At 34.7% G+C, this 27627-nt stretch overlaps 1 protein-coding gene across 1 annotated transcript in view; it reads left to right on the top strand.

Annotated features, from left to right (window-relative positions):
- PIGK (phosphatidylinositol glycan anchor biosynthesis class K) overlaps positions 1 to 27627 on the top strand; it is an 88943-nt gene that overhangs the window by 34683 nt on the left and 26633 nt on the right. The window contains exon 10 of the mRNA XM_024565522.4: positions 16427 to 16514. Coding sequence (XP_024421290.2) covers positions 16427 to 16514 — 88 coding nt within the window. The remainder of the gene's footprint in view (positions 1 to 16426; positions 16515 to 27627) is intronic.

Genomic DNA, 27627 nt, shown 5'->3' with positions numbered 1-27627 from the left:
TGATGTGTTGACTAACTTAGTACATAAAATTGATTGAAGTATCTATGTGAAATAATTGTTTTTATATGTCTTCTGAACTTAGGTATTGAGTAAGATATAGTCACGTAGTCAGTAACAACACTGGTTCTGCGTGTGTTTTACTAATTGTGTTATTAATTTATTTGCAAGAACAAATGGGGTAAAGTAAGGACTGATTCTAATAATCTTGGCTTATATAATTTGATTCTAACTTCATCTCAGTATACATAGATTGACTTTTGATTAGTATGTAGTCAAATAAACAGCCTACCCTCCTGAAAGAGTTGAGCTTTCTAGAATCTAGTCATAAGCCCATGTCAGAATTACTCAGATTACCAGTTTTGTGTCCTTACTCTCTAGGGAAAATAGCCTCCAGTTTATGGATGTAAAAATATTCGCACATTGTAATGTTACAAAATATAGAAGTCTAAGTTTTCTAGTCATTGCCCAAGAAAAGACAGAATACATTTTTTTAATAGATTAATAAACTGAGATTGAGGAAGGTTAAGAAACCTGTCTAAAGTCACACATCTAATAAATGGTATACCAAGGTAAGAATGCCTCATACCTCTGAAAAAAATGTATTTTTATATCGTTCTTTTATAATCTACCGAGTTACTTGGCTTGTTTTCTTTTAAAAGGATGTAAAATATAAATGATAGCTCAATGAAGTATCACAAAGGAACTACTCATGTAACCACCAGGAAAAAAAAGGAAGAAAAATACCCGTGTACTTGAAGTGGCCCTTCCCTTGGGCCCCTTCCTGATCTCTGCCCTCTTACACTGCCTCAAAGTTAACCACTGTGCTAGCTTTTATGGAATTTACTTCCTTGCTCTTCATTCTAGTTCTATCATTTAAAGATTATGTTTTGATTTTCTTGCGAATATTAATGTTTTTGGAATGCATTTGTGTTTTTGTATGCAACCATAGTATGTTCATCCTTGAGTTTTTAAAAATTGACATATAATTTACATACAGAAAATTGCCCTTTTAGTATACATTTCTGAGTTTTGACAAATGCATACACTCGGACAATCACCATGCCAGTCTCTTTTGTGCAAGGATTCTTAACCTTAAATCAAGTTCATGAAGACTTTTGGGTTTTTTTCCTTATTTAATCCTTACTTGAGGAATGTTCATTGTTTTTTTTATAGAGAGAGGAAGGGAGGGAGTGAGAAAGAGAAAGAAACATTGATTGGTTGCCTCCCATACATGCCCTGACTGGGAACTGGTCAGCAACCTCACCTGGGTATGTGCTCTGACCGGGGACTAAACCCACAAACTTTTGGGGTACAGGATGACCCTCCAACCAACTGAGCCACACTGGCTAGGGCTCTTTCATTTTCTCTTGAAGTTTTATAGTTTCAGCTTTTGTGTTTAGGTCTATGATTTACTTTGAGTTAATTTTTGAGTATAGTATTAGGTAGGGGTTGAAGTCCTTTTTTTCCATATGGATATCTAGTTATTCCAGCGCTATGTGTTGAAAAAGATTTAATCCTTTATTGAATTATGTTAATGCCTTTGTAAAAAAAAAAGAAACTCTCATGCCCATATATGTGTGGGTCTATTGCTGGACTTCCCTGTTTCATTGATCTATAGGTCTGTTCACATCACATCACTCTTACACTGTCTTGATTACTTTAGCTTTATAGTAAGTTTTGAAATCAGGATGTGTTAAGTCCTAAACCAGCTTTTATTTTTCAAGGTTCTTTTGAATATTTTAGATCCTTTGTGTTCCAAATAAAATTTAGAATCAGCTTGTCAATTTCTAAAAAAAAGTACCTCTGGGAGTTTGAGAGTAGATTGACTCCATATATAAATTTGAGCAGTGTGGGCAGCTTAACAATATTGCGTCCTTTGATCCTAGAATTTAGCTCTACATTTGCTTATATCTATAATTTATTTCTGTGTTGTTTTACGGGTTTTAGTGTAGATGTCTTTTGCAATTTTCATTAAATTTATTTCTAAGTATTTTTGGTTTTGATGGTATTTTAAGTAATATTTAAAAAAATTATTTTCCATGTATTTCTCAAATGTAGAACAATTAGTTTTTATATTGACTGCATTCTGGGACCTTATTGATTCTGTTCTTGATCAACTTAATCCCAATCAAAATCCCAGGAGGCTTTTTTTAAATAGTTTAACAAAATGATAGTAAAATTTATATGAAAATGTAAAGGACCTACAGTCTTCATTATATCATTGAACATACGAATTCTAGTCACTATTTATGTTTACTAGGAAATGAAAATTTAAATTACATAATCAGTGGAAACATCTGTTTTGGAGTTGGGCAAAACAGATTGTGAGAAATATGAAACTTTGTGATCAAACTATTCACTGAAAATAGCTCATAGTAAATTGAAATGATTATGAAACCTTGTGAACCAAAGGTTCACCAAAATGGCTCAAACAGTAGATGACATGATTTCTCTCCTACTATTCTACATACTACTATATTTTTCAAAGTGATAAATTTACTCATCAGTACAAATCTGTGTTATCTAAAGTATCTTATTGGGCCCTGACTGGTGTGGCTCAGCAGTGTGGGTGTCATCCCGCAAACTGAAAGCTGGCCAGTTCTAATTCTGGTCAAGGCACTTGCCTAGGTTGCAGGCCAGGTCCCTGGTTGGGGTCCTGTGAGAAGCAAATTATTGATGTTTCTCTCACTCATCAACGTGTCTCCCTTTCTTTCTTCCTCCCTTCCCCTCTCTCTAAAAACTAATAAATAAAATCTTGAAAAAGTAAAGTATCTTATTGGGCCATTTATTTTACATTGTTATTTATAACTGTTAGTCACTTCAGTTATTCAGGATTTCATTAAAGTAGACTTTCAGAGCATAAATTAAATGTGATTATTTGATCAATAAATCAAAACCGATAATTAAATTATCCATTCTTTCATTTTACATACACATAAAGTTCTTATTGTAGTTTCAAAATAATGTGTTGATCATTTCATGGGAAGATTTTTTGAAGTAATTTATTTCACTCTCTACGATTAACAAAAATATCCATTGATTTGATTTATGACTTTAAAGAATGAGTATGTATAAATAGTAGAGCAAAACATGGTATTATATTCCCTTGTTTAAGTAAAATCTCTCTGAATATAAATTAGTAAATATGTTTACCAGGGATAGTGAGTGTTTATTAAAATTTAAACTGTATCAAAGCAAAGTTAATTTTAATTTTAACACTAAGCATATAGAATCTTAAATTTTTAAATTTTGAAAACTCTGAAAATGATATGGTATTATTTAGAAGATAGAACATTGGAACTTAATCCATTGGGATGTATAGTGAATAAAGGTCTGAATTATATGGAAAAGTAAGATTATGGGCCTTTTAAGGTTTCCTTTAGCTCTTATGTTTTGTGACTCTCTTGGTCTACTTACTGATTATAATATTATTGCTCTACTGTAAATTAAGTTTCAATGTCCTAAATGAGTTGAATCAATTTTGTGCTTCTCATACATTATAGACCATATTACAGCACAATAATCAAAGTCAGCGTCACCGGAATCAGCTCCTGAATTCAGAGCCTCTGCTGGGTATTAGCTGTGTGACCTGGGCCAGACTACTTGACTTCTTTAATTCCGTTTCCTCATCTGTAAGATGGGAGTAGAACTCCACCTCAGGAAAATTAGTTTTCATTTTGTTTCAAAGTTCTTAGTTCTGTGCCTCAAATATAGTAACATGTTCAATGTGTTCATCATTATCGAGAGAACATGGTACATGTACTGGTAAAAATTATTGCTAGAATCCTATTTTTAGTATATTTTTAGCCATATGCAGAAATTATTCTGCCTTTATTATTCTAGTGTTAGACAGTACTTATTTCATACCCAGAGGTTTCTCTTTTGGAGCACTGTGCAGAACTGGGAAGTCGTGTCTTACCAGAAGATGGCAGTAGCAGTACATATTTGTGCATTCGGAACACTCACTCTTTTTAATGATGAAGATTTCAGAGTAGATTGAACCACCAAATAAATCATGATATTTGTTTCTTCAGAACACTGACAGAAGAAAAAGACTTTTGATACTGAATTACCAATTTAAAAAGAGATGGTAAAAATTTCTCTCTCTGTGTAAGTTGTCTTAATTTAATAAGCCTAATAATATAGAACTTAGGTTATAAAGTAGGTAAATCTACAGGATCTTTTTGAATCGCTACTCTTATTTGTTAGTGGGGGAAACTCAATTGAAGTATTTAAAAATTGATTTATATATAACACTTTAGGATTCTGGCTGTTAGGGGAAGCCAGAAGCAGAAGATACTTACATGAATAATATAAATCTGTAATCCCATTCCAGAAATTGCCATTTTTGTTGAAATCATGGTATGCTTTTTCACCTGATTTTCAAGTATTCTGTAGGTAAGGTACTGCCAAATTATCCCTCAGCGAGAATAGGGAGGTGAACAGACTTGTGTTCAAATTTAGTTTAGTTTCTTACTTTATGTTTTTAGGCATGTTAGTTAATGTCTCTGACACTCAGATACTTTATATGGGAAAGGGTTACTCTCTACTTTCAGCATTATTGTGAGGATTGGGGGTAATGTATCTAAAATAGCCTACTTAGTCAATGTATTTTTAGAGCATGCCGTGTAAAAGTCATCGGAGCCATGTTCCTCTCTCTCCCCCCCATGCAAAAGGTTACAGCGGGAGTGTCACCATCTTTGTTTGGTGCACTGTAGCTCTGTTTTTGTAGCTTGATTTGCATTTTTATCATCCATGCTGCATATTGCCCATTCTGGTCTTCCTATACTTAGCCATGTAGTTGATTTAAAAAACCAAAACGAAACTCTATTTCACGGCTTTATGCCTACTTTATTGTTTTTGTTCTTACCAATAATTATCTTCGAAGTTTTAATTCATTATTGTAAACTATTAGTCTTTTATGATGCTCTTTCTGATACCATAATGTTAGCATGAAACTGTCTATAGATTTTGTTGTGGGGGCGCAAACATGAGCCTGGGCCAGTGACAGGGCCATGAGGTCTTTGCTAGCAGTACCCTTCATGATTGGCAGTCTTCTTTGGGGCAACCTACTAAGTGAATTGGAATGCTGTGATTTTCTCAGGGGTAATCAATAATTTGAAATTTCATGGTAAATTATTTTTAATAAAGTCAAACTGTATCTAAAACTGTGTGTAAAATTGTTTATGTGAGTTTTCATTAAACTAATATAGTAAACATTTAAAGTATATTTTTCTACAAATGCAATTGATATATTTCTGTAAGAGAGGGACACATAATTAAAAGTGCTTATTTTAAAATTAATTTTCTCAGAAAAATAAAGAAAAATCAGGCTGAAAAAAAGCATGTTAGTTTTTGGCCATGTCTTGTCAATATAAATAGTAATTAAATATTTATGTGACAAAGGGAACATGTTTCTTCATGAAACAAATATTAATGACAAATTCTATTATTCTTTAGCTTTCTCTGTTTGAAATTTATGTATACAAAGTTCTTGTCATACTCAGTGATATTCTAAATTTCTCACTTGCTTTACTTTGATGAAATTGTCACATATTATTCTGAAAGTACTTTCACTGAGGGAAGCATGCAGCTGATACTGTTATGGAATGTCTTTTCAGTGAGATCGAGTAACCTCATTTTAACTTCTATATTAAGTGCCTTTCTTTGTTTTTTTATCTGATGGGATTAGATTCTAACGTTAATATTTTTAGTATGGGTTCTCAAAAGTGAAAACATGAAAATTAATGAAATACAATAACACAAAGTATATGATCTCATACTACCTGAATTTTTCACATGAAAACTAAGTGTGGATGCCGGCTGAGAATTACTTCGGTTGACCTAGTTTAATTGATCTGAATGACATTGCCAGTCAGAGGTTCAGACACTTGGTGGGCAGTTTAAACTGGTTTGTATTAAAATTAGTGTATCTAATATTTATTTCTTTATACCAAAGATATGTATGTTAAGAGTATATATATATTCTCTCTCTCTATATATATATGTACGTAGATAGGTGGAGAGAGAGAGAGAGAGAGAGAGAGAGAGAGATGGGTAGGAACACAGTGTGTTAGGTTTCTATTAGGTGATTTAAAGATCGCATGTTTTTGGGCAATCAGTTTGTACTTTTGATTTAAGGTATTGAGGCGGGTACTAATGAGCTATATGGTGAGAAATAAATTATGAGTATAGGCAATCTCTGGCTTGGAGATGCCACCCTCAATTTTTGCTTATAATTGAAGAAGTTGTAACTGCTCTAACTGCTTTGTGTAAACATGATGTATACATTTAAAAACTTTTTATCTAACAATAGGGAAAGCTCTATCTTAGGCTTTAAAAATAATTGATATTCATAATGGTTTCTCTTTAATACAATATTTGTCTTCTAAATCATAGAGAATGATTAAAATATATCTTGTAGAATTTTGGTGTGAAAGGTAGTTTTTCTTTCTAATTCTTTGCAAATTAGGCACAGTAAAATCCTGGGTCAGAAATTAGGTAACCTCTAGTAATAAAGAGTACCTGACAGTTGTCAGTGAGTTTACTCTGAATATGAGAAATCCCATTTTTACCCCAGATATAAAAACATAACTTGACTTCAATGGCCTTTGGCATTCATAGGTTGAAATTTCATTAGAAGGAAACATTTCTCAATGAAAGGACACCCTGTGATGATGTGGACACCGGCCCGCAGTGTCTGCGGCGTTGTGGGTGAGACGAGACAAATTCACACGGCCTGCCGAGTCCTGTGGAGGAAAAGGGATGGCGTGGCCACTCTCTCAAGGGGAGAGCGCCTCGGGGTGCCTCAGCCACTCTCTCGAGGAGAGTGCCGACCCTTGCCTTGACAGGCTTTTATTGGCTTTCTAATATCCTACATCAAAGAAGATTTTCATTCGTTATACTTAGGTTTGCTTTAGGTAATTACTTTTCACAGATAGCAACGGAAAGGATGTTACTGATTACTTCTTACAGATTAACAAGGAAAAGATGTTGCAAATGTAAGGGAACGATAAGAGTAATTGGTCAGGTTACACTTCAGTCCTTGGGAGAATTAGCACAGACTTCAGGAACTCAGGGTGATGGAGTTTTAGCAAGAGCAAGGCAGGCCTGATTTCCCACGGGAGAACCCATCCGTGAGTTTGGCATCCTGCCTGCCACAGGTGCCTGTGGACTTTCTCATAGGGCTGAGCTACATTTGCCATTGCCAGGCAGATCGGTTCCCTGTACTGTGATGTTCAGAATTAGGTGTAACATTTCCCTTTATCCTGAACAAGAAATATAAATGAGTTAGAGAAGTGGTTTGTAGTAATAAAGAACAGTCAATTGACATCACTTTTGAAATCATTGCTGACTAGATTTTTCTGAAAAATTGTTCTGTTATAAAATGTCTAAATACTCTCTAAATTACCAAAAATGCATTTAAATGCATAGTTGAGCTACCAAGAAAATAGTTGTATGGAGACAAAAAAATAGTGTTTCATGAGTGCCGTTTCCAGACTGAAATCGAAGGTGCGGCACCCTCTCACTCAGTAGAAGGGGCTGTACGGGTCTAACTTCCCCCCACGTTTCTAGGTGGTTGCAGCTGGTGTTCCATACATGTGGCTTCCCTCAGCAGTTGGTGGGGAGCTTCGACTCTTTGTCTCTCTACAAGGCCAGCTTAGACTCACTGTAAAAAGAATATCTGTGGGTGGGGTCCCTCTGATAGAGCTAACCCATGATATGCCCAGCAGAACCTTAATCCCAGCGTACTTTTACCAGGGATCATAGGTTTTATCCTGCTGCAGGCCCTTATATCTGTGAGGCAGAAAGTATTTGCAAGAGCCCAATGCTGAACAGTGGCTCTCAATAGTTAGCCCCATTTTCCGCAGTAACAGGGAATTCTCTTGGAGAAAAACATATTAAGGGGCTAAAACCCAAGTGGTAAGTAAACATGGCAGACAACACTCCCTAAAGGATAATTGCTGATAAAGAAATGTAGAGTTTTGAGTTAGAATGGTCTTGTGTGAACGTCAGGACACAAGGCTGTGAGTCCATTTGTGGGTAGCTGGACTTAAGCAAATTCCTGTCAGCCCTGGCTGGTGTGGCTCAGTGGATTGACTGCTGGACTGCAAATCAAAGGGTCACTGGTTCAATTCCCAGGCAGGGCACATGCCTGGGTTGTGGGCCAGGTCCCCAGTGGGTGGCGCATGAGAGGCAACCACACACTGATGTTTCTCTCCCTCTCTTTCTCCCTCCCTTCCCCTCTCTAAAAATAAATAAGCTCTTTTAAAGAAAAAACAAAATTCATGTCACCTTAAAATTGGTTATCCAGCTAAACTATCATTAAAGAATAAATTTAAAAGAAGACATTTTCTGTCTTTCCCCCTTACCCCCTCACATGAAGATATGTTATTAATTTTAGAGAGAGAGAAAAGGAGAGAAAGACTTCAGTGTGAGAGAGAAACATTGATCGGTTGCCTCCCGTACCTGCCCCAATGGGGGACTGAATCTACAATCTAGGCATGTGCCCTGACTAGGAATCGAACCTACAACCTTTTGGTGTATAAGACAACACTCCAACCATCTTAGCCACCTGGCCAGGGCAAGGACATTTCAAACATACAAAAGTTGAGACTATTTTGAATCAGTACACCCTTAAATAAACAAGACCTCAAAGAATAAACTTTTTGAAAAAGGCAGGGCTGGAAGAGACGTGTGAGTAGAAGGATGAATGATGTGCCCATAAATTAATGAAAATGTAAGTTTAAGCACAAACTGAGTCTGTTTTATAATTGTGATGGTGATAATTATTTGGTGAGTAGGACAAAGTACTAGTTTATCTGATAACTGTATTACATAGGAGAGGAAATAATTGGTTTTTAAGTGTTCTGAGGGTTTCTCTTTTGGGAGGAAGAAGAGTAGTAATAGTAAGTTTCAGTAGCTTTAGATAGTAAGGTAAGTATGCATTTACCTTGAGAATTAGTTTGAGAATGCCCACTAAATGAATAGAAGTAGAGGATGTAAGATAAAAGACAGTACAGGAAAAAAAATGGAGTGAAACAATCAATGAGGCAGCAAAGGAATGAAGGTGAAAAATGGAAAAAAACAGGGGAAAAACAAATTACAAGGTAGGAAGAAAGAAATGGTTATGTTGCTTATAACAATAACTTTAAATAAATCTGAGTTTAAAACAGAGATCATCATATTAGGATAAAAAGAAATCTAACTACAGACAGAAAACATACTGACATTAAATAACAAAAAATAAAAGGTTACCAGGCCATTGCAAACCAAAAGAAAGCTTATATAGATATATTAATGTTAGACAAAATACAGTTCAGGAGGGCATTGGAAAGCATAAGTAAGGCAACTTACGGTAAAAGGGTTAACTCATCAGGAAGATAAAGCACGTTAAACTCTTAATTACCTAATAACATAGCCATAATGTATTTTTTTAAAATTTACAAACTAAACGAGGTTGATGAATTCACCATTGTAATGGAAGATTACAATATCACATTACCAGAAATTGATAAGAAAAAATCCCCCCAAATGCTTTGAAATTGAAGATACGAGCAACATGATTAACAAGCTTGATCTGATAGATTCAATGATTAGAAAAATAAGCATTCTCTTAAAAAAACATAATATTTTTAAGAATGGCCTATAGTTGGCCAAAAAAAAGCACATCTTCACAATTTAAAACATTGGAATCTTATGGAACATTTTTTCTGATTACAATATATTACAATCAATAGCAAAAAGAATTTTTTAAAATATGTATGTGTGGAAATTTAAAAACATTTTTGAGTTATTCTTGGAATAAAAACATCAATGGAAATTTTAAAAATACTTAGAACTGAGTGAAAATGAAAATGTTAAGTATCAAAAGTAGTAGGATACAGTTTCTGATTCTGGATAAGATGAAATAATTTGCAATAGGCTCATGTTCCCACCAAGAACAACTAGATAAGCAAGATAAATTATATTTTTAAAGATATCAGAGAAGTGCAGAAGCAATAAGGAGAAGCTACAACTCCATATTTGGGGGAATCTCAAGAGTTGTGCTGAAATCTGTAGACACTGTCCATGGGGTTATAGTGCTTCTGGGAGTAGGTGCAAGGTTAGAATCTGAGTTTGGTCAAGGCGTAGGTCATTTCCTGTGGATAGAGAAACAAGAAAAGTGTTTGGTGATTATGTAGGTCTAGAGTGACACAGTTGTTACTCAAGTACAAAACCAATTTCCCTTTCAAAATATTTGCCAAATTCATCCCAAAGAACAGAGCAGCCAAGAGTAGTTGACAGTCCTGGAGGTGGTGGAAACTGACCTGACAGTTGCCACCGGCTGCTTTCTGCATTGCAGACACTTACTGATTTGGGTGCAGCAGGAGCAGGGATCAGCAAGCTACGGTGCTCGGGCCAAATCTGGCCTGCTGCCTGGTTTTGTAAATAAAGTTTTATTGGAAAAATAGCCGTGTTCATTTCTTCATTTATTTATATATTATCTATGGCTGCTTTCATGCTTTAGTGGCAGAGTTGGGTAGTTGTGACAGAGAATGTATGGCTAGAAAGCCTGAAATAGTTACTCTCTGGCCCTTTACAGAAAAAAAAAAAAAAAGGTTGTTCACCTATATGCTAGTAGAATCTGGGCATGACTCCTGGGGACAGAATGAACTTTTAAAATACAGCTTTTGACACTTCAGTGGGCCCGGAACGCCTAATCCTGAAGCTTAAATAATGGTTGGTCAAAAAAATAAATAAAAATCTTTTGTTGGGTTAAAATATTTGTGAAATTAAAGTATATTACAAAAATAGTGCAGAAGGCAGTGATAAATGGAATTAAAGAGTAAAATACTTTTCTTATTGGAGAAATGGTAAATGTGATCAGTTTGATTAGATCAACATGTCAAAAATGGATGTTCTGCAGTCCAAGATAACCACTGTAATAATGGTACGAGTATATCTAGCCATCTAGTTAATAGAGGAAAAAAATTAATAAAACGTTTGGTTGATTCAAAAGAAAAAAAGAAAGAAAAAGGAATATCAAATAGATGGGAAAGAGAAAATAGATAGTAGTTATAAATCCACTGTATCAGTCATTAAATTAAATGTAATTAAATCAAATACCCTGTTTGAAAGACTAACGTGGTCATACTAAATAAAAAACAAAACCCCAAAACGTGCTGTTTACATGCGACATCTTCAGTAAGTGGGCACACATACTACTTGGAATGTGGCTGAAGTAATACATAGAGGGTATTTAGGGGGGAAAGTAATTAAACAATTGTTAAGCCATCAAGTCAAGGAAAAAAACATGTTATTTTTAATTTTAAAGATATTTACCCTCTCCCAACAAACTGGAAGCAAATAGTAGGTTAGATGGTTTTACCTGTGATATTTATCAAACTTATGTGGGTATGACACACACACAGAATTAAGAAAGAAAGCGTGTTACCTAACTTATCTGATGGAACTAGTTAATTTTGAAATCCAACCTAGACAACGAGAGTATAAAAAAATATAGAGCCAATCTCACTTATGATAACAGATGTACAAATGTTAAATAAAATTCAAATCTAGTAATATATAAATAAAAATACTTCAAAAAATAAAAGAGACCAAGTAGAAGTTATCTGAAAACTGCAGGAATGTTTTATGATTAGAAAATTGATTGATGTACTTCATCATATCATTACATATTTTGTAATTGTTTCTGTAGAGGCAGAGAAAGCATTTGATTAAAATTCATCAATCATTAATGGTTAAGAAAAGCAACATGGCTTAGCAAACTTAAAATAAAAGGGAGCTGCCTTGACTTAATAAAGGCCATGTGTCTAAAGCCAGTAGCAAACATAGTTTAGAGTGAATCTGTAGAAGCATCTCAACGAAAGTCAGACAACATACTGATACATGCTGTTAATCCCATGTATTCATTGTTGCATGCGAAATATCAGCTAATACAAGAAGACAGGGAAAGAATAGGAGGTATAAGAATCAGAAACAGGCAAACTTTCCCTTAGGACTCAACTTTCTGTTTTCTGCATCAAATAATGTCTCTTTCTCCTGGCTCATCATCTTCCTTATGCTTCTTGAACGTTATATTTTAATATCTTCTCTCACACATTTTTTAGTTTGATAATTAAGAGAATGGCTATGCTGTGAATTTAGGAGGGGGAATCTCATTTCAAGGAAGATGATGCATTAGATTGTTGTCTCATTGCTATAAAAACTATCTTCACAAAAATAATCTTCAGTAACTCCTGGGACCTGTCTGGAATTATAATGGCATTTTGTATTTGTCTCTATTGCCCAATAAAATTGACTTCTGTTCTTCCTTCAAGTGTCTTTAAACTTCCAGGAATGCCGGAGGGCCCCAGGTTTGTCAAGTGCATCTCGAACAGCAGTATGTGCTGTACGGGCGCTTGGGCATTTTGTAAAGTTCCACTCAGGAGTGGGAATTGCTCTACCCTTTTTTTTCCCTTCAACAAGATCAAATTAAATTAATTTGATTTCTCTGTATACTTTTAGTTTCAAATAATTCATTTGAGCTTTCATGTTTAAGAGGTTACACTAACTTTAACTAGCTTTCTGTGTTTGTTTTTGATATATTTAAATAATTTCTTCTCGATGATTTTGGATTACCCTAGATGATGTGTCTTGAATTATTTATTGATACTAATTTTTAGTTTGTATTCGACACAGCACAATATCTCTACTTTCCCCTTCTTTTTGTTGAAAATATATATCAGGGGTGACAAACTCATTTTCACCAGGGGCCACATCAGCCTCACGGTTGCCTTCAAAGGGCCAAACTAATTTTAGGACTGTATAAATATAACTACTTCTTAACTGTTAAGGAGTTGAAATTACATATATATATATCTACTCCCCCCCCACACATATTTCTAGTGATTGAAAAGATTCTTTGGCCTTCTGCACACAATAATCTATTTAATTTTATACATGATAATCTGATCTCAGTGTTACAATAGATAGTAAAAAGTTCACCTGTTTCTGAATCGGAGATGGCCTTATATGTGGGCACAGTAAGTCATTTTACAGTGTAATTTCAGGAGTGCTTAAATAGCACAGAGAAGAAAGAGTTGTGAGGACACAAGGCGTCTATGAAAGGAAAAGAAAACAAAAGAGATGGGGGGTTTGTAAAGACTAACTTCTTAGGTTTCAGAATTTTGCCAGCAGTATTTACTTACTTATGCAGAGGATTTGGGCAATATTTCAGTTGCATTTTGATTCGAGATGGTAGCATCACTGCGTTAGATCGAAAATCCTTTCATGGTATAAACACATTGCATTTATCTTTGTTTTCTACAAAAACGCAGTTAAAACAGTAAAGTAAAAACAAGAATACACAGCTTTTTCCATGCAGAAATTACTCCCTTATTAAATTATTTAAGTATATCTTCTTAATGAAGGATCTTCAGAAGAGATAATATATAATAGTCTTCCCTTTTAAGAGGGACTCAGATTGTTAAATGAAAGCACTTTCGGATGGGTTTAAGAAAGAAAACTTTATTATTTTGTGAGAAGAAATTCAGGGTGCCTCAGAATGGCTGCCACATATAAATTGAAATTAACATTTGTAGTTTTCTCAGTTTCTAAATTATACTGTAAGTGTGGACCAGAGCCCTAGCTACTGAGGACCTTACAGTTGGGGCTCAGCAAGTGGGTGACCTTAGGTGACAGGCAGTCTTAGGAAAGCACTAATTTTGAGAGACCGGAAGGTACCTTTCCCGGTAGGGGGTGTATCTTGGAGGCTCAGCGGTAAAGAGAAAGAAAGAAGCAGCTGAAGTTGTGTTCAAAGGAAATAGGATAAATGAAGAAAAAAAAAAAAAGACAAATTCTGTTCCTACCACCATAACAAAAAGTATGATTTATTGAAGAAACTACACTCTAGTGTAGTCACAGAGGAGGGTACTCTAGAACTGAGAAACCTAGTAAGTCAACTTACCTCCCTTCTTCTTCCCATGACAAGAGCTATTGCTGGCCCTGAAAAAAAATTATAAATTATCTTTAACAGAAAAAGAAGGAAGTATCTGTACAAAGTTACTAGAGAGAGAGAATATGAAATGAAAAATAAAAAGAAAGAAAAGAAAAACCACAAGACAGGAAAATGGGAACATAGCACTTGAACATGAATAACGTATATTAAACACGTAATTACATTATGAAATTGTACATGGGGTCATGTACAATGACCCCATGTACAATGAAATGAGACACTCCAGTACTCACAATTGAAGTGGATAAACAGGAAGACATATGAAACAGGAGCTGGCTGAACTCTAGAAAGAAATTGATGAAAAAGGACAAAATCATTTCGGAAATGAAATCTAAATTACAAGGTACCCAAGGGATGATAGGTATTACCATAAGTTTAGTAAAAGACATGAAGAATAGAAATGAAAAAGAGTGAAGAAAATAAAATTGAAATAAGAGAGATAAAAGGATTAGAGGAAGTGGTAGAGAAAATCCAATATATTCAGTTCAAGAACTTGAATTAGAACAAATGAAAAATGAACAGAAATGATTATTTCAAATTATAATGAAAAAACTTTCCGGAAATAAAAGGAGATCTGAATTTCCATATTGAAAGGACTCTTAAGTGTGTCTGGGAGAACTGACCTAGAACAACTAACATTTAGCTGTATCTTAGTACTAGACCTTACAATACAAGGGGAAAAAGACTACTTGAGTCTCTAAGCCAAAAATAAATAATTTAAAATTTTAAAATAAATTAAAAAGGAAAATAATTAAAATGGAAAGAAAATTGGCTTGACATCATACTTCTAGTAACATAAAGCAAGAAAATGATAGACCAACATTTTCAAGAAATTAAAAATGAATAGTAATTTTAATTTATTGTAAAGCATTAAGTAAAAAGAAACCTCCTACATCTGTAGAGATACCCAAGATTATTTGTGAATTGCAATTTGTATGACTTTTTAAAAATGTCCTGCAGTTATTAAATTTTCAAGCCTATTTTGTTTGATGCATGCTGAAGTGTCTAGATGTGAATTGTCATATCTGCAACAATAACAAAATAAAGAAAATATAGAAATATGTTTGGAATTTTTCATGACAGCTGCTTGGCATTTAAAAAATGTCACTCAAACCACTAGATTTCCATTTTTTTAATCCTTTATATTTATTGACTGAGAGACATTTTGTGATTAAAAAGTTTTCCATCTTAATACATTACTTTAGATTTTTGTAATAAATGGTGTCTTTTTCATACTTCTGTATCCTGTTAGAATTACTTCAATGATTCAAGCTTGATTTTTTAGCAGATATTTATTGAAGCTGCTGGTGCCTTAACAGGGATCAAGACACTGGCACCAAACTGTACTGCCTAGTTATTGTATTCTTCCCTACCACAGACACACACTAAAAAAGAAACACACGCAAGCATGTCGGTTTCATATATGTACACACACACACACACACACACACGTACCCTGACTGGGGATTGAACCTGCAATCTTTTGTGTACGGGATAATGCTCCAACCAATGGAGCCTCCTGGCCAGGGCTCAAGGTTTCAATTTTTATTAAGTTGATAAGTTGATGTGTAATTTACAGAGAAAAAAGGTAAAAGAAACTTTAAATATGTCTAGGTCTTATTGTTTTGAAATGTGATGTTTATTTGCTATTTTGAAAAGGATCAATAAGTTTTTAAAAATTTCTAATTCTCTTCATTCGGGGAGATTGTACTTTATTCCTGTTCTGCACTTTACTACTGTATATACTATGTTGGCCAACTCTGCACTTTACTATTTTATATGTATCATGCCAACTCTGCATCTTACTGTAAATGTAGATGTTAAAGAAAATATTTCCATATAAAATAACCTCAGAAACTTATTGTTGTTTATTTTATTTATGTATTTATTCCTCAAACATTTATTTGAAAGATGAGTAAATACAGAAGGAATTGATGGTCCAGACAGGAAACGGAATGGAGAAAGTCAGAGTAGAGGAGCTGCAAGGCTCATTGGTGGGAGGGCGGGCAGTCGTCGGGTGCGGGTGAAACAATCGACTGGTCCATAGAGAAGGGGGTGCTAGTGATGAGGCTGGAACATGGTTGGAATACGGGTTTCGAAGACCTTTACTATGATAAAAAGCATACATATGAAAAGAGAGTTCTTAGACATTAAGTCTTTGAATGAAAGATGGGACCTGAGAATATTAGGTAATGTTAGTTACTCTTATGTACATAGTTATTAAATGCAGTCTGAATGCATTTATAGCTATATCATTTAAAAATTCCCTTTAGGTGCTTCATAGATTATTAATAAATACTGATTATTTAAAAAAACATCAAGTACATATTTTAATATTTTTTATATCTGCCATATTTAAATATTTGCCATATTTGAAATAGTATTTACCCAAATGCTTTGTGTTTTTTAATTCCTTTTTTCCAGCTCTAAGGAAGACTGGATGGATGATGAGAAACTAATGGAACCCCTGAAATATGCTGAACAACTTCCCGTAGCTCAGATAATACACCAGGTTTGCTTTCCAGTTTACTTTTTTGAAAAAACAAGATTTTTAATCCATAAAGAATAATTGTTTTTGTTAGGTTTTTCAGAATCATTGTGCTGTAGCTGAAAGGCATTCCAGGCCATCTATCCCTGTTTAGACTCCACCTACTACATTGGAAGTCTCATTCAAGCACAGTATTAAAAGGCTACTTGCTGTGTATCAGTAGGATTTTTACTTATAAAAAACACAGGGTAAAATCAGAATGATCTTTTGTGCATTACTTAACAAGAAGACTTAATTTCAGAAAACTTTCATTTGAACCATTTTATATAGTACTTGTTACTGGCAAGGAGAAAGCTGAAAAAATAGAATTTGGAGTAATTTTTTTGACTAGCTAAAATGAGAAAACAGTATTTCTCTACTTCTTTCACCCTACCCCATTATCAGCTCTCGTGCAGTGTGATTTTGAATGTTACGTGGGCAGTTGTTTCATATCCAATTATAGTGACTCTACATCCCTTCTACATAACTGTAATCTTAGAGAAGGCAGTGTGGTAAGTATTTAAACATATTTTGTACTGTGGTTTTGACAGCACATAAAGTCTGCCCTGCTGGGCTAGAATCTTAAGAATTTTAAATGGGTTGTTGATAAGAGTCTGGCCTTTAGACATATCAGAATTTTCAGAATCTGTAGATTATAGGAAATATTAAAAGTCCTTGGAGGTCAGAATTTCTCAGAATTGTAATGAAAGTTATTATTATGGGTCCACCTATATGTCTTTGTTAATCACAAGAATTTTTATTTAGCTGATATGAGGAGAGTAGATGTGCCCGTTTGAACTTCCTAAAAAACACAGGCTTTTACTTTAAAATGTTGGCCATGTTGATCTTTTTAGCGATGTTAAAATTCAATTTTGAAATTCTGTGAGAAATTACAAAAAAAGTGGTCAGAAATTTGCCCCTTTGGGAAGCCTATCTGTACCTGTTAATCGGGTCCCACTTATATGTCAGGAATTCCCTAGTGTTGTCAGAGCCTAAATGACCTAACAGCCTGCAAATGTCACATTTTAAATTCTGTCTTCATGCCTGACTCTCGGCATAAATGAATTAAACAGCAGAGCAGGCAGCAAGTCAATATGTTCCTAACAGTAAGAGTGAGCAATGAAACAGTTTGCGGTTTGTTCAGAATAGGTAAATAGATTCTGCCCAGAACAGTGCACCTAGAATAAAGTCTGAAACAGAAAACAGGAATTAACCTTTAAGATGGTTGACCAGAGAAAATGTCAGTCGTATTTTTGTAGCAGGAATGATCCAATATATTTTAGATTATGTAACAACTGCACTTTGCTATTATACACTGTATGAATTCAAAGATGAAAACTTTTGACCCTTGTAAAAAATTTTATTATATTTTTGACACTATAAAAAGCTATATTAATTTAAGCACTAAATTATGAACATTATAATTATCATTCTGTAGTACTTGAATTTATAAAATTTTAATTTTTAAGAAAGTTATATGATACAGAATTATTTTCAATAAAAATACCACTCAACAATGATCCAGAAAGGTCATTGTTAACCAGACTTACCTGTTCCTCCTGTTACTTCCCTTTACTGAGAGCACTACAACTCTGAGACTAGTACAGCACTGTCTGTCCACGTGGTCTTTAAGAAACATGAGTTATGTTGCTAGAAATTCATTTATAAGTGGATTATTTGACAGCAATTTTTCCCCATAAACACATGTGATAATTAGGTTCAGCCAATCCCACAAAACCTTTTTAATCTGTGATATATCTAAATTATAGTATTATTATAGTATATATGTAAGCTCTACCTGTAATGACTTTTATATGGTAAGTAACTATTTTTCCTCTAATCTTGACGCATGCTTTATCTGTGCCTATTTTGGAGCATGTATGATTTCTGCTTGAAATGATATTATTTATTTATGTCTTATACCTCCTATTTGATTGTCTTTCTGGACATTCTTGATTTCTTGATATTCCTTTCAGCATCTTGCCTTGTGTGCGTGTATCTGAATGGCTGGATATGTGTTTTAATGGTACACTGAGAGCCAAGAGCACTGCTTTTCAGCACTACCCAGAGAGCAGAAGTCAGGGCCTTTCACTGGTAGCAGTTTAGAAGCTGCGGAAAAGGAGGAGCAGGAACAGGAGCTGTAACGAGGGGCAACTGGAGAGACAGGAGAGAGAGGAGTGGGTCTCAGTCACTTGAGTCATTTCCTATTTATGTTATTCAAACTGCATTTTATTATCAGGAGTTAGACAAGATTTGTTTCATTGCTTTTTTTTTACACTGCCAAATTATTTACTATTTTTTAGGTGTCCTAGCATATGTGATTTTATATCTAGGAAACCCATGAGACTGAAGTTATAAACAATAGAATTAATAAGAGAATCTGTGAGATAGCCATATATAAGTAAAAATCATAGCTTTTCTGTATTTGCAATAAGCATACAGAATAGAAAATTAGAAAGATTTTCTTTCACAACAATGAAGAGAACTATAAAATACGTAGGAGAAAATTTGACAAGTATACCATAGGACTTATACAAGAAGGGGACGCAAAAGAACCCTGGAATTATCTTCTGGAGGGTGGGCCCCTTGTAGTACAGGCTTCCTCTGCTAGGTGAGTATTTTAGGAGCCCATCTGTGTCAGTGTACTAGCTGGTGGTGTTGTGAGAGGCTGTGTTTGGCTTCAGTGAAGTTTGTTTTGAAGATTCTTTCAAGGCATTTGCCCGTTTCATGTCAGTTAATTATAGCACACCTGCCCACACCTTGCTGAGTGTTCAGCGGTTTTTGATCAAAAACAACATGACCCCCGTGCCACCCTTCCTATTTACCTGATCTCACCCCCGCAGCTTTTTTTTATTTCCCTGGATGAAAAAAGTCCTCAAAGGCAGACATTTTGCCAATGTGGAAAAGGTGCAACAAAAACCAAAAAATGGCAGAAGCACTAAACTAAAAGACATCAAAATCGAACAGTTCAGAAACTGTTTTGAGCAGTGGGAAAAAAGTCTTGATAGGTGAATTGCATCAAATGGAGAATACTTTAGGGTGACTGAAGTTTAAACCGGTAAGAATAAATACACAACTTTTTATAAATTATTGGATTCCCCCTTTGTGTGATAACCATGGAAGCATACCATGTTTCATAAACAGAAAGATACACCAAATTATTTGGTGGTATGAGGAACTTAATATGATAAAAGTATGATTTTCCCAAATTACCAATTCTAATTAGAATGGAAACAATGTGTTTTTTTTAATGTTAGGGGAAAAAATGACCACATAGTTTATGTGGAAGAACTAATGTCCAATAATAGCCAAAGAAAGAATATAAAAGAGAGATGCACCTGCCTTACTAGATGTCAGAACACAAACACTACAAGGTAACACAGTGGAGAAGAGGATTTCAAATTTTCTGTATTGTAGTTCACTGTAAATACATTTTACCTACATAACAACACTTGATATATATATTTGTATGTGCGTATTTAAAAATGGGAATGTTTTGTGAGGTATATACCCTCATTACATAGGATGTACATTATTATTTTTCTGTTTTCTATTTTTAAAAATACCAAATAAAGCCTACAAAATTGATTTCAAAAAGCAACAAATAATGCTTATGGGTGGCTTACAGGACACTAGAATATAGAATCTAGAAGACAAAAATCATTATATTTGATCATTTAAAGTATGATTAAGATGGTATTTTAGTAGGAAAACAGTTAAACCCAATTTGTACTGTATATGAAGTAAATTTTGTAAAGATTAAAGACTTAAAAATTTTAGAAGAAAATTTAGGCAGCTGCATTTATAATCTGTAAGTACAGAAGAACTTAACACAAAAACCAAGAAGATATGTTTAGCTCTATAAAAATGTAATATTTTATCTGACATAAGGTACATTAGAATTAAGACAAAATATTTACAAAGAAGACAGCAGTAAATTGGTGGCTATCTAAAATATATAGAGAACCCCTGGAAGTTTATAAAGGCAAACAAAACAACTTAGTAGATACAAGATGAAAAAAGCAGTTTAGAAACAACAAACTAAATGACCGGTGGATGAAAGAGAAGAGCCTCGGTCTCAGTGTAAGGAAGTGCACATTACAAACCCAGTGATGTTATTTTATGTCCATCGAATTGGCAAAAGTTAAAATTACACTTTGTAGAACAGTTTGGCATTTCCTCAAAAGGTGAAACCTAGTTTCCATACGACTGGATGATTCCAATTAGATATATAGAAAACATGCATCCACATGGAAACTTGTACCTGGATGATCACAGCAACATTATTCATGATAGCCAGTATTGGAAACAACCCAAAAGTCTCCCAACTAATGACTGGATAGATAAAATACAGTGTGTCCATATAGTGGACTCTTATTTGGTAATAAAAAGAAATGAAGTACTGGTACTTGCTACAACATGGATGAACCCTGAAAACGGTATGTTAAATCGAAGAAGCCAGTCACAGAAGACCACATATCATATGGTTCCAGTTATATGAAATGTCCAAAGTAGAGACAAGAATAGATTAGTGGTTGCCTAGGACTTAGATGAATGGGGGAATGCAACTGACTTCTTAGTGGGCACAGGGTTTCTGTCTTTGGGAGTGATGAAAATGTTCTCAAACTAGATAATGGTGGTCATTGCATAGCTCTGAGAATATATTACAAACATTCAGTTGCACATTTAAAGGGCGAGTTTTATGGTATATGAATTATTGATATATCTCCATAAAGATATTTTTAAAGTTAAAATCATCCATTTCTGGCAGAGAGGCTAGGAGGAAGGTACTTGTGTACTTGATTGGTAGATAACCTGAATTATTATTACTTTGTCAGAAGCCATCTTGCAACATCTCTTCGTTATTTAATATATACATATCCTTCAAGCCAGTGGTTTCATTTTTGAGTTTCTAGCATGTACTACTAATATATAAATAAAATAATTAATGTATGAGAATCTCAGTACAATGATATTTATATCAGCCTTACTTGTGGCTACAACAAATTGGAAACAATGTGAATGCCCTTCAGCATAGTTGGTACAGGTGTGTATGATTTTCAGAAGCTACAATTCAGTAGAGGAAATGTTTTTCTATAGTTTCTTATAATTGGGTTTATTTTCTTATGAGCCAACATCTTTCTCCTCCTCCTGTTTTTGCCTAATGGTAGGAAATTTAATCAAGTCACTCACACCTAGGATTTTCCCCTCTTCCATTCCTTCCTGGGATTGTGGAATTGCTGCTTAGGTAGTTGCTGACAGCCTCATGGCACTGAGGTGCTCAGTGTGTTTCTCTACCCAGATGTACTGTTACATTTATGGTTTTGGATCAGCATCTGTGTCTTCTGTTAATCACTGAGATAACTGGTGTGCAGAGCACCACTGTTAACAATCTCTCCTTACAGTTGCACAGCGCTAGAAATGTTAGAGGAAGAGAACAGAGTAGGAAACAGGAAAGACCAGCTCCTTATTTGTTGTCATTCCCTTTTCTATTTTCCCCCACTTCACTCTTTTCTTTCTTGCCCCATTCCTCCATATTTCCTTCTCTTTCATTTCTATAAGCAGAAGTTACATGATTCTTCCCAAATGTTGGTGAACTTAGTATTTTCATTGGAAAGTGAATTAAATGCAGTATCTGCTGCATACTAGATAAGTATGATGATCATGGATTGTTGAATTTAGAGGTCTTTGACATGCTAAGAAGCAAAGAGAGTTAACACATCTATCTCTAAAGGTTACAGAGAGCTTGACGAAGTTAATTGGTTGACAAACCTATTTATGATACTCAGGTGCCTTCATAGCCAACAATGGTAGTATTTATTAAACATTTATAAGTAGGTATGCAAATTGTAAATTAGTTATATTAACAGTTTAGGAAATGTAGTGGTCTTACAATGAAATAAAGTACAAACCATAGGAAAGCATAATATGCAAGTACTAATGCAAGGGGTGTTTCTAAATATGAAAGTACAACTAATCCTTTTAAAGATTTATGAAGTTTGTTAGGAATTAGAATGTTATGAAGAAATAAAAAAATACAAAAAGTAGTTTGGTTAACCTAGCATGTTTATGTTGATAATTTCTCTTTAAAGGTGATTATTTTTTCTTCTAATCCGTTTACTAGGAAGGCAGGTACAGAATTGTCTTATGAGACATATACGGAGAGAAGTTGGTAATTATTCCTTATAAGTAATTTTATGTTTATGTCGCAGATGTTAATTTTTAAATTAAAGTACTTTTTAAAAATAGCTTAAATTTAGGATTAAGATTTAAAATACATGAGTAAACTATGGTGCTTTTATAGAACCTTGGTATTTTTTCTATGTATAGAAAATTGCATGTGCGGGTCTGATTGTTTAAGACTTAGATTCATTTCACTTTAATTTATAAACATAAAAAGTTGATTAGCACCATGTAGAATTTATTGAATTATAAAATAGTGACAACTAGTGAATTAAAAAAAGAATCAGAAACAGAAGTTTTTTAAAAAGAAATTTATATGTAGTTTGGAATATAAGTAGTCTTAAGTACAGATATTTCTTAAACTTCCTTTCAAGTAAAATATTTTAGAAATATACTTAAAAATGAAAAGGTCAACAATTGATGAATATGTATAATTAGCTGTTATTAATGTAGCACAGTTTTAGTCTCATCTAATCAGGAATGTGGTTTTTTTTTACTTTGTGTCAAGAATCGATTTTAGTTAGCTCTGGCCCCTGGCACACACTGAAATATTTCGGCCTGTACTATTTAGGTATTCAAAGTGGCACTGGTAAACAATGTAGGTGAGTCTTCAGTGCAGAACAGATTTGAGCAGAATAGACAGACTAGATCACCTAGCTAGCCTAGAAATCCAGTATGTACGTGGATTCTATCAGTTATAAAGGCGACATCACAGACCAGTGGGAAATTAAAGGATTATTAAATAAATTATGTTGGAAAGATTGATTAAGTATTTGGGGGTAAAAGATTAGATTCTTGCTTTATAACATGGAAAATGTGAATTCTAAATGATTATAGATCGGTGCAAAAAATGGAAAATACCAAAACAATTAGAAAACTATATTGGTAAATATTTATGTGTAAGGACTTCCTAAGCATGAAATTAATAGCAGAAACTACAAAGGAAAGTTGATATATTTGACTTTATAAAAAATGTAAAACTTGGCATCACAATGATAAGGCATATATCAAAGTGGAATAATATTTTCCTCACAGAACTAACATCTTTATGTATAAAGAGCTTTCACAAAAGGATAAGGATAAAATCTAACATTCCAATGGAAAGGAACAAAGAACTTACAGAGACATGCCTTAAAAGTTAAAATAGCCCTGACTGATGTGGCTCTGTGGGTTGGGCGTCATCCCACAAACTGAAAGGTTGCCGGTTTGATTCCCGGTCAGGGCACATGTCTGTGTTGTGGGCCAGATCTCCAGCTGGGGGTATGCAAGAGGCAACCAATCACTGTTTCTCACCCTCTTTTTCTCTCTCCTTTCTCCTTTCTAAAAATAAATACATACTTTTTAAGTTTAAATAAACACGGATAATAAACTGATTAAAACATGCAAATAATTCATTAGGGATCTAAGAATTGTTCATTTTAGTCATTAAATACCATTTGAAAAAATCTCTTAGATTAGCAAATATATGAAAAGTAATAATACTCAGTAATGACAAAGCAGGCAGTATTGAAGAGGAGTGTACATTGTGCAAAGCGAGGACAATATGCTAAGGATTTGTACTACTTATGAAAATATGTTAATGAGCTACCTAACATGGCTGATTGAACATACATGCTTATTCTCCTTTCTGAAAAAACCCACTAAAATAACAGTAAAGACATATAAATACATATACCCCAAAATACAAAGAAAATGTAAGAGAATAGAATAATAGATGACAGGCAACAAAAATTAGAAGGAAAGTAGTTGAACAAATGGTAATCAGCTTAGGAGAGTGGAAGAGCTGACCCTAAACCTCCATCATGAAGGAGCCCTGTTAGAACAAGCCGGTTTTACTTCAGAGTCCTGGAAAAGCAGGCACCCAGCATCTCAAAGTTTGTGTACAAAGAGGTACTCCCAGTGTCTCCCTCCTGTTTGGTTCTTAGACCATTAGTATCCAGGCTTATGTGCTACCAGGCAGACAATTGGACATTTCCTTCCTGACAGTACTAGCCTAGTAGAAAAACAGTGCACATTTTGATATTTGTACAACCCCAGTTTAATAGGCAAGTCTCACTGTTCACCCCACTGGCAATCCCAGTGGTTGGTAAGTACTGCTAATGATGGATAAGAATCTTCTGATTCGTGTCTTATTTCCTCCTAACTATGAAGATACAACCAAGGATCATCAGGCTTTTAGGGAATGTCTTCGTTATGAAAGACAAAGGTCAAAATAAGCAAATGGAAATTTACAAACCATCAAATACAGATAATGCCAGGAACAGAAGAAAACATCATTATCATCATCATCACCATTACCACCACTACCTCAAAAACAAGTGAGAAAATATTTTATTTATGAGACAAGATACTATATAAAAAAGGAATATTCAAAAAACAAGGAAGAGCTCTTGGAAATTAAAGCTATGAAAGTAGAAATAAAAATTTCAATAGAAAGTTTTAAAGGTAAAGTTGAGGAAGTTTTTCAAAAGGGACTTATCTAAGAAAAAGAAGAAGATAAAAAATATGAACAGTAAAATGACAACAAACTCACAACTATCAACAACTGGACCTAAAAAAACAAAAGCAGTGCCCTGGCTGTTGTGGCTCAGTGGATTGAGTGTGGGCCTGTGAACCAAAGGGTCCCTGGTTTGATTCCCAGTCAGGGCACATGCCTGGGTTGTGGGCCAGGTCCCCCGTGTGGGGTGTGTAAGAGGCAATGACACACTGATGTTTCTCTCCCTCTCTCCCTTACTACCCCTCTTTCTAAAAATAAATAAAAATAAAATCTTAAAAAAACAAAAACAAAGTAAGCAAACAACTAGAACAGGAACAGAGGCACAGAAATGAAGATCAGTTGGAGGGTTATCAGCAGGGAGGGAGGGGGAGGAATGGGCGAAAAGGTACAGAGAATAAGTAGCATAAATGGTAAGTACAAAATAGATAGGGGGAGGTTAGGAATAGTATGGGAAATGGAGAAGGCAAAGAACTTATATGTACTACCCTTGTATGAACTAAGGGAGGGGAATGTGGTTGGGAGGGGAGGTGCAGGGCAGAGGGGAATAAAGGGGAAAAAATGGGACAACTGTATTAGCATAATCAATAAAATATATAGTTTAAAAAGGTGGGACAAAAGGAAGGAAAATCGAAGGAATAACTGCTGCTGGAGTCTCTCATAATTCTAGAGTCACATCTTTTGAGCAGAGGCACTGACAGTTTTTTGTCCTGAATTATCTTGTCCCAAGATGTTTGTATATTGAACAGTCTTAGAGGATGGAAATAGTGACTCCCATAGGAGCCCAGGGCAGATTTGCTTGCTGTCTGTTGTAATAAAGATAATGTATTTCTCCAAGGCAAACATTGGACAGATTTTTTGCAGCCTCTTATAAAAGATTTTGGATTTCCTAGTCTGGGAGTTCCTTGTCTGTTACATAAACCTACTGTGTGCATAGCGTCTATTTAGGCCTGCCACTGTATCATCCCTGTAGGACTTGGGGGCAAGGAGAACTGGCACAAACATGAAGCTCAGGCAGCCATGAGTAACAGTTCCTTGTCTCTGGCCCAGGAGTCTCATGTTTTCTGCCAGTTGGTGTGAAACTGTTCCAGGCCAGCTTGTTACCTTGGAAGCAGGATAACATTTCAGACCCTTCACAGTTTTAGACAGTAATTGATGAAGTCCAACATTTGACTAATAAAAATACTGAAAAATAGGACAGAAAAAATGGAGGGAGGGTATATTAAATAATAAAATAAAAATTTTCCAAAACCCAGTGGTTGGTTGACTAAGTTCTCAATACTTTGAAACAAATAGACTCCATGCCGAGGAACATCATTTTGAAATTTTAGAGCAGTAAAAAGTACAAAGACCCTAAAACATCCCAGAGGGGGAGGAAAAAAGGCCACAATAAAAAAAAAAACAATAATCATGCAACAAAACTACAGTAATCAAAACAATATGTTATTGGCAGAAAAATAATCACACAGACTTACGGGACAGAATTGAGAGCCCCGAAATAAACCCACATATATGTGGGTAACTAATTTTTGATAAAGGAGTGAAAAACACAATGGAGAAGAGAAAGCCTCTTCAGTAAATGGTGCTGGGAAAATTGGAAAGCCACACGTAAAAGAATAAAACTAAACTGCTATTTAACACCATACACAAAAAATAACTCAAAATAGAGCAAAGATGTAAATATAAGACCTGAAATAAATACACAGAAGAAAACATAGTTCTAAACTTAGAGACCTTGGTCTCTGAGAGGACTTCATAAATTTGACCCCATAGGCAAGGGGAGTAAAAGCAAAAATAAATGACTGGGACTATATCAAACTGTAAAGCTCCTGCACAGCAAAGCAAACCATCAACAAAGCAAAAAGACAACTGACCAAATGGGAGAAGGTACTTGCACACCATTTCTGATACGGGGCTATATCCAATATACATAAAGAACTTACATAACTCAACAGCAACAAAAAAATCCAGTGTAAAAATGGGCAGACGACTTGAATAAATACTTTTCCCAAGAAATAAAAATGGCCAACAGATATATGAAAAGATGCTCACCTTGTTTAGCTATAAGGGAAAAGTAAATCAAAACTTTGAGATACTACCTCACACCTGTGACAAGTAATAACAAGTGTTGGAGAGGTTGTGGAGAAAAAGGAATCCTCATTCACTGCTGGTGGGAATGTAAACTGGTGCAGCTACTGTAGAAAACAGTATGGAGGTTCCTCAGCAAATTAAGAGTAGAGTTACCACATGACCGAGCAATCCCTCTTCTGGGCATCTACCTGAAAAATTTTAAAACATTTATTTGTAAAGATTTATGTACCCCTACGTTCATTGCAGGATTACTCCTGGTAGTCAAGACGTGGAAACAAACGCGGTGTCCTTCGGTGGGCAGTTGGCTAAAGAAGATGTGGTTCATACATA

Source organism: Desmodus rotundus, chromosome 3 (genome assembly GCF_022682495.2).
Source record: "Desmodus rotundus isolate HL8 chromosome 3, HLdesRot8A.1, whole genome shotgun sequence".
In the NCBI taxonomy this organism is placed as follows: Eukaryota; Metazoa; Chordata; class Mammalia; order Chiroptera; family Phyllostomidae; genus Desmodus; species Desmodus rotundus.
Note: the sequence above shows the minus strand (reverse complement) of the source record. Positions and strands in the feature narration are given on the sequence as shown.